Source organism: Lipophrys pholis (genome assembly GCF_963383615.2).
Source record: "Lipophrys pholis genome assembly, chromosome: 10".
Taxonomy (NCBI): domain Eukaryota; kingdom Metazoa; phylum Chordata; class Actinopteri; order Blenniiformes; family Blenniidae; genus Lipophrys; species Lipophrys pholis.
The window spans coordinates 2,602,991-2,616,676 of record NC_137640.1 but is presented as its reverse complement, the minus strand read 5'-3'; the positions used below and the strand labels follow the sequence as shown (position 1 = coordinate 2,616,676).

At 41.8% G+C, this 13,686-nt stretch overlaps 1 protein-coding gene across 1 annotated transcript in view; it reads right to left on the bottom strand.

Moving 5' to 3' along the window:
• Window positions 1–12,644, bottom strand: part of gmds (GDP-mannose 4,6-dehydratase) — a 204,432-nt gene extending 191,788 nt beyond the window's left edge. The window contains exons 1-2 of the mRNA XM_080473832.1: window positions 12,410–12,644; window positions 2,847–2,891 (exon numbers count right to left, since the gene is read on the bottom strand). Coding sequence (XP_080329958.1) covers window positions 2,847–2,891; window positions 12,410–12,508 — 144 coding nt within the window. The 5' untranslated portion in view covers window positions 12,509–12,644. The remainder of the gene's footprint in view (window positions 1–2,846; window positions 2,892–12,409) is intronic.
• Window positions 12,645–13,686: the final 1,042 nt, after the last annotated feature.

Sequence of the window (13,686 nt, the reverse complement as noted above, 5' to 3'; positions counted from 1 at the left end):
TGGATGATGGTTGCTTGAAACATAAACAGTAATAAAATACATTTACTTACATTGCCCACTTCAAGTAGGCAAACACACCTTTACCCTCTGTGCAAGTGTCACGCAAAAAAATACTACAAAATATAGTCCACTGGCATCCTCCATTTGTACACTACCTAGATCATATGGATAAAAGTATCAAGCATAAAACTCATAGTACTCCGTATTCCCCATCGGGATTGCAAAAACCACGACTGGAGCACCACCCATGCAAGTTCCCACATCTGTCAAGTCAAGTGTCAATGTGTGTGAAAGTAACTGACATTGTAATGAATGTGCTACATGAGTGAAATCTGTTTACCATTCCAATCACCACTACACAGCCACTACTACCTAAAACACCAACTCGATTACCACCACACCCAAAAATACCACCAGTACGTCAAATAGTATGACCACCAATAGTATTGCCAATACCGCCACTGACAAAACCATGCATCCACTACTACCAATAACATCACCACAACTATGGATACCCTCATCACTATGACCACCACTATAAATAATATGACTACTATGAGCAATATTGTCAAAAATACCACCACTAAAAGAACCTCTACCAAAATCTAAACTAACACCCACCACTTCAAACAATCATACCACCACCACAATGACCCATACTTCCTATAAACACTAATAATACCACCACCATATTGTTTACCAATGAAAGAAGGATGAGGGAAGTTTGAGGGGTTTTCAACCTCCCAACCATTCAACTAACCAGCCAATCATCCTGATTGGGAATCGCATACAAATGCAAGTATATTTGGTTTTTCCATTATATGAAAGGCCTCACTACGAAAAAAACACTTCCTACCTCTAAAAAATATTGAATTTCTCGATACTGTAACACTGTGGCCTACTTTGCTGCACTGAAAGTGGCTCCTATCTCTGAAAGATCTTTGGAGCAGCACAAGATTTCACAAGCGCTGGTTAAGGCATTATGTACAGTGGCTCCAGCTCACTGTTTTTCTTTTGCTGATGCCTGTGATCTGTACTGCACATTCTGAGGGGGGGGCAATGTATGAGGAAGGTCTGTTTGGGGAAGATAACAGGACCCGATCCAAGGGGAGTCCATTAGTGGGAGGACGCTGTGCCCTGACCTCACTTCCTTTATTCACTGTGGTCTTCCTGCCTGCCTGAGTGCGCCTCTTTAATGCCACCCCTCACCCTCTCTAACATCAGCATCTCCAGCCAGGACTCGGCCCACTTCCTCTCCTCTGTCTTTGAGGTAAGCAGCTACACCGGGTGGGCTGAGATGAAAACTTGAGTTTCTAATACATTTTGAGGGGAAAAGTGAATTCGTGATCCTACTTTCAGCGCCGCACAATGAGAGCTGGTGCTACATTTATGTAAGCATGACCTAAAGTCAACTTCTCACACGTATGAAGCCACCAATGAAACTTAACGTGGTCTCAGGCCCCGTCTATACCTTGTAGCGCCGCATTATGTAATAATGGTGCAATATGTAATAATGGAATACATTTTCTACTAATTATGTAATAACGCCGCATTTTGTGCAACTTGTTACATATTGCAACAGTTATTACAAAATGTGGGTGTTCCACTTTTTTTTTTTTTTTTTAATTTGATAATTTGATGCCACAGGTAATACATTTTGCCCTTTATTTGTACACATGGTTCTATGTTTAATAATGAGAAAAAAATTAAGATTATGCTCACATCCTGCCAACATAGCTGTGGTAGAATGCGCCTCTAAATCAGGTTGAACTTCTTAAATCACCTGCCATTGTGGCTGCTAGATTTTTAAAGTTATAAACCAATCAGTATTTCCACCAGCCATTGTTATTGTCACTGAGTGCATTTAATCATTTAACCCGCATTTTGTAGTAACTGTTCCAATATCTAACAAGTTATTACAAAATGCGGCATTATTACAAAATGAGTCTGAAATGTATTACATTATTACATATTGTACCATTGTTACATAATGCGACGCGACACACCAAATCCGTAAAAAGGAAAAGGTGTTGCATTTCCACTGCAGCAGCGGACACAATGACAACGCTGTAGTTAGTATGCCGGGCCACATGGGGGTGCTGTATCTTGTTTTTGTGATGACACCGCACAGACGTGTGCAGAGAAGAAGACGCTATAAATGTGAACAAAATCAAGAAAACCGGAAATTTGTATGGACTGACGACGAATCGGATGCTATCAGGGGAGAGTCTCGATTAAAGTACCGATATGGACTAGAAAACTAGAATACAGAGTCATAACTCTACGGGCGCCGCCACTCACATGTTCTTCCAGTTATTGCTCCACTTTCTCTGACACTATTTGCATTATCACGTGTTTGACACAGGAAAAAGAAAAAAACCTGCACATCAATCGACAGGCAGTTGACTCTTGGTGCCCCTGAAAGCGCAGCGTGGGGCAGGTGAAAGGCAGTGACCTCATGATGTATAATAACAACCACTTCCCTGTTAACGGTCTGACCCCGGGGTAACAGGTCGGGGGTTAAAAAGCTCGTGCTGCACATGCAGGTTCTTATCAGGGGTGAGGTGTGCGTCAGTCGGTGCACGGGGCCGACTTGTCAAACTACGCCATGATCCCGGTGGAGTTCCCACACACTGCAGGGCGAGAGGCAGCTTATCAAGGGAATGTCTCTCTGTGTGTGTGTGTGTGTGTGTGTGTGTGTGTGTGTGTGTGTGTGTGTGTGTGTGTGTGTGTGTGTGTGTGTGTGTGTGTGTGTGTGTGTGTGTGTGTGTGTGTGTGTGTGTGTGTGCCTTCACAATGAACACAGTCCTGACTTCACTGAGGCCGCAGAGCTGATTTTCTCTCACCTCGTAACCTTTGGCGAGCAGGAACTCGGCCAGGTAGGATCCATCCTGCAGGGAAAAGGACACACAAATGCTTAGATCCCACAAAATGGTGTCACAAACGCAACAATTAATTGTTTTGGCACAGGTGAGACCGTTTTCTGTCGCGTCAGCATAGTAATATCTAGAAAACCCAGTATATATCATTCAACATGTTCATGCTGCATGTCACCACATGTCAGACTGTGGCGGCTTCAAGCCCCTTCAACTTAAAGCTGGTTGTTTGAGGAAAACCTTGGACATAAAGAAATTGTTATTTGAGAATTGTGAGAAAACTCTGGAGTGATAACTACATTGTTATTACACCTGAGATGCTCCATTGATAAGGTGGCTAACTGTAATGAGGATACTAGTTTACGGTCTCATTTGGTGGTTTTAATCAGACAAACAAAGTCCTCAATATCTCAGGTTTTTTTTCCTAAAACCCCCTGTGTACGTACAGGTTAGACTTTAGCGGTAGAATCTTTTGACACAACATCCAGTTGACTCAGGATCTTCGGGGGAAGAGGTCGGGGCGGTGTTGGTGGTGTGGGGGAGCGAGCCCCGTCAATAAGGTCTTGTTCCCCCTCACCCATGTTATACTCCTCGCCTTTTTTTTTTTTTTTTTTTTTCCTTGCTCAGACTTTCCGACCGCACATTCTGGAACACTCTGGAACATTCCGGTACATTCCGACCCAGTCATGGCATTCAAGCCTTCAATCCCCCCCCTGGACCTGGACCCACACACGCACACACACGCACACACACGCACACACACACACTCGCATGCGTGGTCACGCTTGCCAGCATGCCAGGCTCACGCTTCCCCCTCAGGTGTGGGGGTAACAGAGGAGGCTGTTGAGGCCTGTGGGAGTGGAGGGGGCGTGAAGAGGCAGAGGACTCAGGAGAAGCTGCACTCGACACCGGAACAGATCGGCCGTATCCTCGGAGGGAGATGAGGTACTGCTTTGGTGTGATTGTCGATTGTTACAGGTGAGCATCTTTAATATCTATAAAGTTCCTCTCCAATGCGGCTGGGCGATTTGGCCTTAAAAAAATAAATTGGAGTTTTGAATTCGAGTTTAGATTTTTTTTCTCAGTGCACTTAAAGACTGCAGACGTCAGAAATGTTGTCTAAAGTGCAACTTTATTGCTGTGATTGTCCTCAGATTTAAAATTCATATAAACAATCTAAAAAAAAAACAAAGTACAGGAGGCTCAGTCTTTCAACAAGTTCAAGCTTTAACTCAGATTTACGCAAAACTGCAACAGCAACTACAGAAACCCAGAAGGGAGGAATGGTAGGATAAAGCCCAAAAACTGTGGGGAGAAAAAAATATATATATCTTTTTTAGCTAAAAATTCGATTAAACAATGAAATGGATTTTTTTCCCAGCCCGACTCCCCCAGAATCCACCAGGGAATCATTTCACAAGATCTGGAGAATCTCTCGATTGGTACAGGAAAAAAACGAGAAACAATAAAGTTTCACAACATTTCAGACTCTTTCTATGAGAAGTTCTGGATTTCTTTCACCCTGAATCGCTCAAATGTGGATATTGTCGCTTGAGCTGCAGCGGCGCCATCTTCGATATCCCAGAATCCCTTGCGGCAGTTTTCCCAAGATGGCGTCAGTCAGTGAAACATAAACACAGTCTGACGGTCGACAGATTCCCGTTTGTTTGTAAACAAATGGACTTTGGTGCGATCAATGACGACGACTCAACCAACAGAGTTAAGATACGCTGATCAGGAGTAATTGGTAAGAGGAAGGAGAAGAAGATCTCGAAGAACAAACAGTAAGAATGATAGAAAACATCTAATATGAAATTATTGCCCTTAATGAGCGGCTCACTATTGTGACCCCATGGACCAGTGACCCCCGGGTGACTTTTCTATATAGAATTGTGACCCCTACTATGAAACTTTACCTTTTGCTCATAAGAAAGTTCTAATGTAGATATTTAATATAAATATTATTTGTTACATGTCATGAGCCACTGCTTTTACGTATCATTTGATCTTTCCTTTCATATATGCAATTTCAAAATAAGGCACTACTAAATCCCATCACATGCACAGAAATGAAGTTTACAAGTCGATGTATACAAAATAGAAATATTAACTTTTTTTTTATTAATTCTTGATGTTAAATTTCAAGACTAAACAATGCTAAAGGTGTATTACTTAGATTACACATGAGAGGTACATTTCGATTTTTATAACTAGAGGAGACACAGCTCACTTTTCCATGTGACAGAATATTGACTGGAGCTTATTTTAATGTTAAATCATCTATTTGCTGAGTGTGTATGTGAGGCGTTGAGACATGGGAGTGGGTCACTTTTCTATCCGACAGGGACAAATAGACTCTAATTGGTTATAGAATTCAGCACTAAATGTCTTTTTGGTGTCATTTCCAGCAGGTTGAGCGTCCTGGCTGCTCGTTGACGCCCGACCTGTTTCAGGTTGATCCAGAGGGGGAGATGGGCACAGGCGCTGGCAGCCTCCCCCCCTACCCCCCAAACCCCCACCACCACCACCTCGACTGTCCCCACGGAGTTCAAAGCCCCGGCCGGTGTCATGTTTTCCTGCCCCGGTGCCAGGGTCAAAGCGTTCCATGCCAGACCAATATGGAAAATAAGCCTGAAGAGCTGCAGCTCTGTTTCAAAACAAGAGGCTCCTTTGAGGCCATATTAGCCCATAAACCCTGGCCTCACCTCGCTGTTTCCTGTTATGGGGAGCTGGGAGTCATGGTGGGAGGGTGTGCGCACACGCACACACACACACACACACACACACACACACACACACACACACACCTGACAGGTCAATGCCACACCACAATCTCCCCCAAGACTCATTAAGGCGTTTGACACAATATGATCTCTCTCCGCTAAAGTTTACACCGAACATCTACCAAAGAGCTCACAGGCCTTGGGAGGATGATGATGATGATGATTGTCTCATATTGTAGTACCAGTGTTACGAAGGATTAACTGAAACCCTCCGATGTCTGTTGACAGAAGTCAAAACCTCCCGCAAAAGGCGAGGCTGCTCCAAAGGTTTGAGCACCAGACCCAGAGAAATCTTCTCAAACCAAATATTAAGTTCAATCTTTACCCTACAATCACTTTGGTTTGTCAGTTTGTGAGTTGGGCATGCTAAATCAATACAAAAAAAATTAACCCTAATCTTAAGACTTCCATGTTTTTATTTTGTACTTAAAAAAAAAAAATATATATATGTATTTACAACCCTGCTTACATGAATAATTCTTTGGGATTGTTTTGTGTTTGATTTTTGCAGTAAACGTGCCTTCACATGGCTAACATGCAACCGGCACTAAATAAATAAAACTAATTTGAATTATAAAAAAACAAGGGATATGATAAATGACATTTTTCATTGTTTTTTTTTCATTAACATGTAAAAAAAATTTTTTTTGTAAAAACATAAACCCTTTGTATGATTCTAAAATTTGAATAAAATTCATATTTTCTAATTTAAGAAGTAACCAGAACCTGCTTATTAATCAATACTTACAAAGAAGGACATTCTATTGAAAGTCCAGATTAAAACAGGAACATTTATGAACATCACATTAAAGTTTTTAAAACTTTTACAACTAAAAACTTTTTTTTACATTGAATTTGATCTTAAATCACAAACAGCTCCATTTCATTATAGCATATGTCACTTTGACGCCTTGCGTATTTCAATGCTTTTTATCATGACAATCCCTATTAGCTGTGAAATCCTTTATTAAAAAAAATAAATACTATGAACTCCATCTGATCATGTCGAAAATAGCCTGACAATGTTGGACTGAATCGCTCTGTGTGGCTCAGAAATGTGAACAACGCTGCTCGTCAGAGCTTCACTCACTGTAGCACCAGTTCTAATCAGTATCCCCATCATCATCATCATCATCATTACCTAGTCATCATCATGTGATACCATAAGGATGGCAAATGTGTCTGCATGCGGTGGCGTGTGTGTGTTTTTGTGTGTTTTCAAGGAGAGCAATCCAGTAAAAGACATTTCTCTCACTTAATAAGTCGAGATTCAGCGAACAGAAAGAAAGCCAGTGTGTTTATGGACAATCGACTGGAACGTTCTCAAGTTAAAATGTTACACGTTTTTACCATGTACTAAGATTTTAGCAGGAAAATCATTATTGGGTTATAACAATAATATTCATTGGAAAAATTTGGTCCTCATTCAAGTAATTGTCTCATTTTGGTTAAGTAAATAAGTTTGACGACAAGCTTCTGAGTTCAGAATAATATAGATTCGTTACAAAGACAAATAAACTTGCCAGGGCTCTGGTGAATCTCTTTTTTCAAAAGCTGTGGAAAAGCTGTCATGCAATCATTTTTATTAGTCAGTTTTCTAATAACCATCGACATGACTTGTATTTTAAACCCGTTATTTCAATCTACAAAAAATAAATAAATCTACTAAATTCCCATAAAGCCCCAGAGCTTGTATTTCATGTTGCGTTGACGTTTAGTTTGCCGTCGAACACACCCAAAAGGTAAATATTTACATTCAAAAAGGAAGCAGCACTCATTTTAAATGTACATTTAAACATCTGACAGTGCATGATGTTATAAAGCCAAACTAAATCAGTAGATCACAGAAGATGAAGAATCTTTTAAGTCCTTAACCTTAAACACCAGAACTGTAAGTTTGGCGTCCTCTTGTGGTTAGAGTGTGTATTACAGTCAAACGTTGGCGCCTGTGTGCAGTATGTCAGATCTATTCAGGGATAGATCTGACATACTGCACATGGCTGAGATCCATCGACGGATCTCAATCTTAGCACCTGTCGCACTTTCGATAACAAATTCCGTCACATCAACTCATCCTATATCCTTCATGTATATGTTGATTTGATTTTACCTCAAAACCCGGAGAGAAAAATCTTTTGTTAGACGACTGCTTTAGAAAGTCTTCACTTGCATATATTTTCTGTATTCAAAGCAAAATCATTGCACATATGAATGCTTTTTATTTTATTTTGTCAAAGGTTTTTGTCACTTATTAAAATGTCACTCAATTAAAAAATTGTTTATAATCATTATTTCCGATAACCTCTGGATATATCATCTTTTAAAATATCTTTGAAATTAACTTTTTTTGGACGTGCCTTCATCTGTACACATAATTCAACCATTCATCTGGAATTACATTCAGTTATTGTGTTCATCCTTAGCTGGAATAGAATAGAATAGAATAGAATAGAATAGAATAGAATAGAATACTTGAGCCTGCTGATGTCGGCCACCTTCAAAACAACCATATAATATTTTCCCCTCCACTCTCCAGGAAACCCAGACGGACCCCGACTGACCGGGAAAGTTATTTCACCTGTTCTATAATAACCAGTAAACATACCAGAGACGGGATTACTGCCTTCTGCAGTGACATTCAGTTCCCCACTGATCAATGGTTGTGGACAGGAAGTGGTTGATGTGTACCAACAGGGACACGTCACGCCAGAGATGTGTGACCCATATCATCTACGATAGTATCCTAAATGTTTTGACGACGTGTAATTTCACATTATCGAGTATTGACCGTATGTGGGAAAGAAAAAATGAAGGGCACACAGAGCGTAATGGAGAAAAGAAAGTTATTCACTAAATATGGCGGGAAAACTGTCACCGTGCAGAACGGGCACTTTGTAAACAATATCAAGAAACGACAACGTGCCGCGTGTTTACTTTTGGATATCTCGAACTGGAGGCACCATCCACGCCAGCCGAACTGGTTCTGAAGATGATTGTGAATTTCGGCGTCACAATGAACAACTGACACATTCCAAAGTGTGTTCGAGAGAAATTCAAACGACTGAAAGCCAAACTACTCACTCCCGAGGTCCCAGAGCGCCGCACACACTCTGTGCTTCTTAATGCCGTTTTAAACAGCGACAATAAGCTGACTGAGTGAACGTGGCTGTAAATACAGTTTCTTCTATCAAAACGTCAAAATCTCTTGATGATTTTCCCCAAATATGTTTGTTTGGTTAATTAATTTTAGAAATAGAAAAAAAAAAAGAAGAACCAACGTGCACTGGAATAACAACAAAAAATGATTGTGTTTTTTTTTTTAAAACAGCTCATTCGTCTCTGGCAGTGTGTATATGTGTGTCTTACATTAAATTCTAAAGCTCCAATCTGCAGCTGGACTTGCTTCTGTTTTCCCTGCACACATAGACGCTGCCAGGCGTCATTGAGAGGAGGACTCGGCCTTCAAGGAGTCGTCAGCAGCCGTTACGAGCAGCAGAGGAGACGTGAGCACAGATTCTCAGCTTTATGATTATTATTGCTGGCGCTGGCTCAGACTCCGGCCCTGCGCCGCGGGCAGTGGAACCAGAGTGAATCGAAAGCAAACAAAAGGATGTCGAAAAATAAAGGGGGGGTGGGGGGGGGGGGGGGGGGGGGGGGGGGCTTGTAGGATGGGACTTCAAACGGCGCGCAGGGCTGTTTTCTCAACCGGGGGAGTCGAAGAACTACGCGTGAACCTCAAAGTAAAGTTTTAGTGTGGAGCGGACGGGGTGAAGCTGTCCTCTTGGTAACCTTCGGCTCGTAAAGCAGCGCCACCGGCCAGAGCCCCCGCCCGGCTCTGCAGCGCCGCCTTGGCACTGTGGTGGTCTCCCATAACTCACACCCTCTCGGCTCAATACTTCACGCCGAGGCAGCACTCAGAAAATATTCAGACGGAGCAGCATGCGGCCCCGAAATTTATGAAGAGCAGTCGGCCTGGTGAAATATGGCGTTGCGGTGACCCCCGGCGGCCTGGCTGGTGGCGTCTCAGATAGTCTCTCCAGATGCCCGCCTGCCTCCTGCGTGCGTTCCCAGTATTTAACAGCAACACCATGACGGTGGAAAATAAAAAGGAATTAACGCTGTTATTCCTTTTTGTTCCTGTTTCAGCGAGTGTCGGTGACGCTTGACAGGAGGAACGCCAGAGAATGTCTTTCCCAGACCTCCTCTCGTCTCCAGCGCCGCATCCTGGTCATGTGACAACCTCCAGCCCAGACCAGGATGTAGTACTCAGGATTCTGCTTAGTGCCTGATGCCTATTTACTCTGATGCAATCATTCTCTGATGTGACGCACAGAGGTGAATGGAAAAGTACAAAAATGGATGAAACAATAAAAGGGTTAAACAAATAAAATCCACTTCCTGAAGGTCTCCCAGCAGAACTAATCGTCCTCATACCGGAACGACGCCTCAGAAGTGAAGAAAGTCTGTCGTCTCTCTCTCCCCGGCTTGTTTCAGGTTTTAAAAAGTGTGTAGTATGTTATGTAATAACAGGCCAAGATGTAATAATGGAATACATTTTCAATTCATTTTGTAATAATCTGACACATTGTGTGATCATTTGTTACATTTTGCAAAAGTTATAATACAATGTGGCGCGTCGCGCCACATTATGTAATAATAGTGTAATAAATGTTTGTTTTTCAGTTTTTATGCTTTGTATCATATAAAATAATTATATAACAGTAATAATAATAATAATTATTATAATAATATTAATAAGTGCTTATGTCTTGCAAAGTTTCCCTGCACCCATAGTTTTTGTGTCCATAATAATTATCTAGTGGCGCTTTTGTTTCTCGCTTGTGAAAACATTGTTCAGTTTAATGATTACAGTTACTTTTGATTTACACTTGAGCAACAAAACATCCTTTGGTTTTTTGTTTTTTTTTAATAAATCCTAATTAAGCTGGAAAGCTTAATGTTATTCTGATGGTATGGTGCCATTTCTACTTAAGGGATCAATTTTGATGATTTATTCCATAATGCACTGAATTATTACATTATCTTAAAAAAAAGATTTTGTATTAACTGTTGCAATATGTAACAAGTTACTACAAAATGCGGTGTTATTATATATCGAGTTGAAAATGTATTACATATTGCACCATTATTACAAAACGCGGCAATGTTTATTACATAATGCGTACAAGAATGTTATTACAAAGTGAGGCAGATTATTACAAAATGTGGCATTATTACACAATGAGTAGAAAATGTATTACATTATTACACATTGCACCATTAGTCCTGTTTTTAATGTCTCAGCCTTAAAACTTTGTTTTGTTATTTTATATCAAGCAGTTTGTATTGAGTCGTCGAGTACTTCCAAAATAAAGGATTTCAACTTTCCAAAAATCTACAGGACAGCCTCAGAACTCCAGAGCATTCATTATATCACAAGTCCCAGTGAAGTTCGCCGAGTTCACGCAACCAGTCGGACGCGATCTAAATGATCTCTACCAGTCATTATCAGACATTGACACATAATTAGGGTTTAGTGGGGCACAATGAGATTATTCCAGGAACAGTGACGTCTGCGTCACTGTGGTACGAGGTAAAGCTGCACATTTTAGAGTGGCGTTTTATTGCGGCCGGCCTAAGACACACGTGTACAATAATGCTGCCGTCTCATCATTATCTTGGCAAAGGACAAGTGCTCACTAACACAGACTTAGACAAATGTGTGAACGATATTTGGGAGAAAAAGGCCTTTTGTGTACAAAGAAAAAGATCTGTGGCTTCGGCTCGTGGAAAATGGGAGCCGACGGTAGATTGTTGCTTGGTACAGCATTGGCATGACAGGATCTGCAGCTACACTCAATGAAATATGTGTCACGGTTGTACAACCGATCCATAAACTCAACGTTATTTCAAAAACAGGTCGAGTAAGTTTGGGGCTGCTGTCACTGTGAGGGAACTTGCCTGACTGGTATCTACAGATGTGTGACATTTCTGCTGTGGCCTTGTGCTTTTATTTTCCAGCAGGCATGTTCTTATCAGTGTATCATGTACTTGGCTCGTCTAATCCCGACACTGAAGAGCACCAGAGGAACACTTTTTTCTCTACACCCAAGCAGCACTCCTGCAATTTGCTTTTGGTTAATATCCAAACATTGAGAGTCCCGATAATAAAAGCTATCAAATGGATGGAGCTGGTACGTATGCAAATATTATAATCAGGCCTCTGCAGAAACATCTGACATTTGAATCAGCTGTGGAACTGACATTTCTCTAAGAGTAGTCGATTTAAAAAAAACATGCTATTTGCCACTGCCATGTTTACGTTGTGTTATGAATCTAATTTGATATGATAACCCAAATTAAAACCTAAACCTGGAATAGGTTGTCTGATTCCTGTTTGTGTCACAGGGGGAGGAAACGATTTGTTTGTTTACATTATTTGCATCGCCCTTTTGCTGCGTTTTCGCCCACAAGCTCATCAAATCCTGCAAATCTGCAGCCAACAACAAGATGATTATATGACACACAATGAAAGAAGTAGCTTAAACCTATAGCAACTTTCTACGACACACACACACACACACACACACACACACACACACACACACACACACACACACACACACACACACACACACACACACGATACGGTGAATGTGGGGACTGTGGCTGTATAAGTTCATTATCACACAGCGGCGAGCAGGGAGAGGAAGAGGAGGATGAGGAAGGGAGGGCTTTAAGAAACGTTACCTGTCCGGTGATGCCGGTGATGACAGCCACCTTCCTCTCCTTCTTCGGCTCTCCGTTCACCGCGGAGCTGACGGAGGCGGACTCGGAGCACTGCGCCATGTCGGACCGGTTAAACGTTTAAAAGTTTGGTGTCAGTCCGTGCAGTGGAATCGAACAGGGAGTGAATGAGAACAGACCAGCCTCCTCAGCATCCGTAAACCAAACTGCTGCCGAGCGTGACGTAGCAGGAAGCGGCTCCGAAGGCCGACCAATCGGAGCAGGGTGGGTGGGAGCAGAAGAAGAAAGTTCACCTGCTGTGTGTAAACCCGCGGGGTGAATTTTCACAGCGCCACTGACAGGCCGGAGGTTAAACTGCGTCATAATAGAGTCTCATTCGGGCCGCCATGTTGGACCGGGCAACTTGTCCATTTCTCAGATTTTCAGAAAACTTTATTTGTGCCCAGGGGGCAATTACCAATGTGTGTAGAGCAGGAAGTGCAGCATTGACGTGGGCGTTGAGTCAGAAAAAAGAAATTAACAATAATTAACCCAGATAAAACAAATGAGGATATAAAGAAAAAGTATAATAATACACACATATACAAGTGCAAATTGATAATGAGGTAGTGTGTGTGTGTGTGTGTGTGTGTGTGTGTGTGTGTGTGTGTGTGTGTGTGTGTGTGTGTGTGTGTGTGTGTGTGTGTGTGTGTGTGTGTGTGTGTGTGTGTGTGTGTGTGTGTGTGTGTGTGTGTGTGTGTGTGTGTGTGTGTGTGTGTGTGTGTGTGTGTAAAAGTTCACACACTGCAGACAAGCTTCACAGAGGTAGTCCTGTTCTTTTAGAGCGGACAGCAACAGTCCTCTACAGGCGATTTCTACTCTAGAGGCAGTAAATCTGAGATGTATTCAGGCCCGAGGCCATTCAAACCTTTAAAAACAAGAAGTCTGACTTTGAAGTGGATTCTTTGACACACACAGGCGGCCCCTGCAGAGATCCAAGCTCAGCTGTAATGTGCTCCACCCATTTGCATGCTTTTACATCGGTAACGCTTTATCCATGAATCTATTTTTGACACGCTACCCAGACATAAAGGTCACAATCTATGCTCTCAGGGTGTGAACACTGTGCATTCATACTGGAGGCGGATAAACAGGTCTGAGATTCTTCTGCATCATTAACTTGTAATCGCCTCCAGCAGGACCTGAAACTGGTCTGACCTGATCCTGCTCTGTGATTGAAGAGGTTTTGTATATTGTTTTTAATTAATGAATATGTCATAATCAGTACCAAATAATAGGTA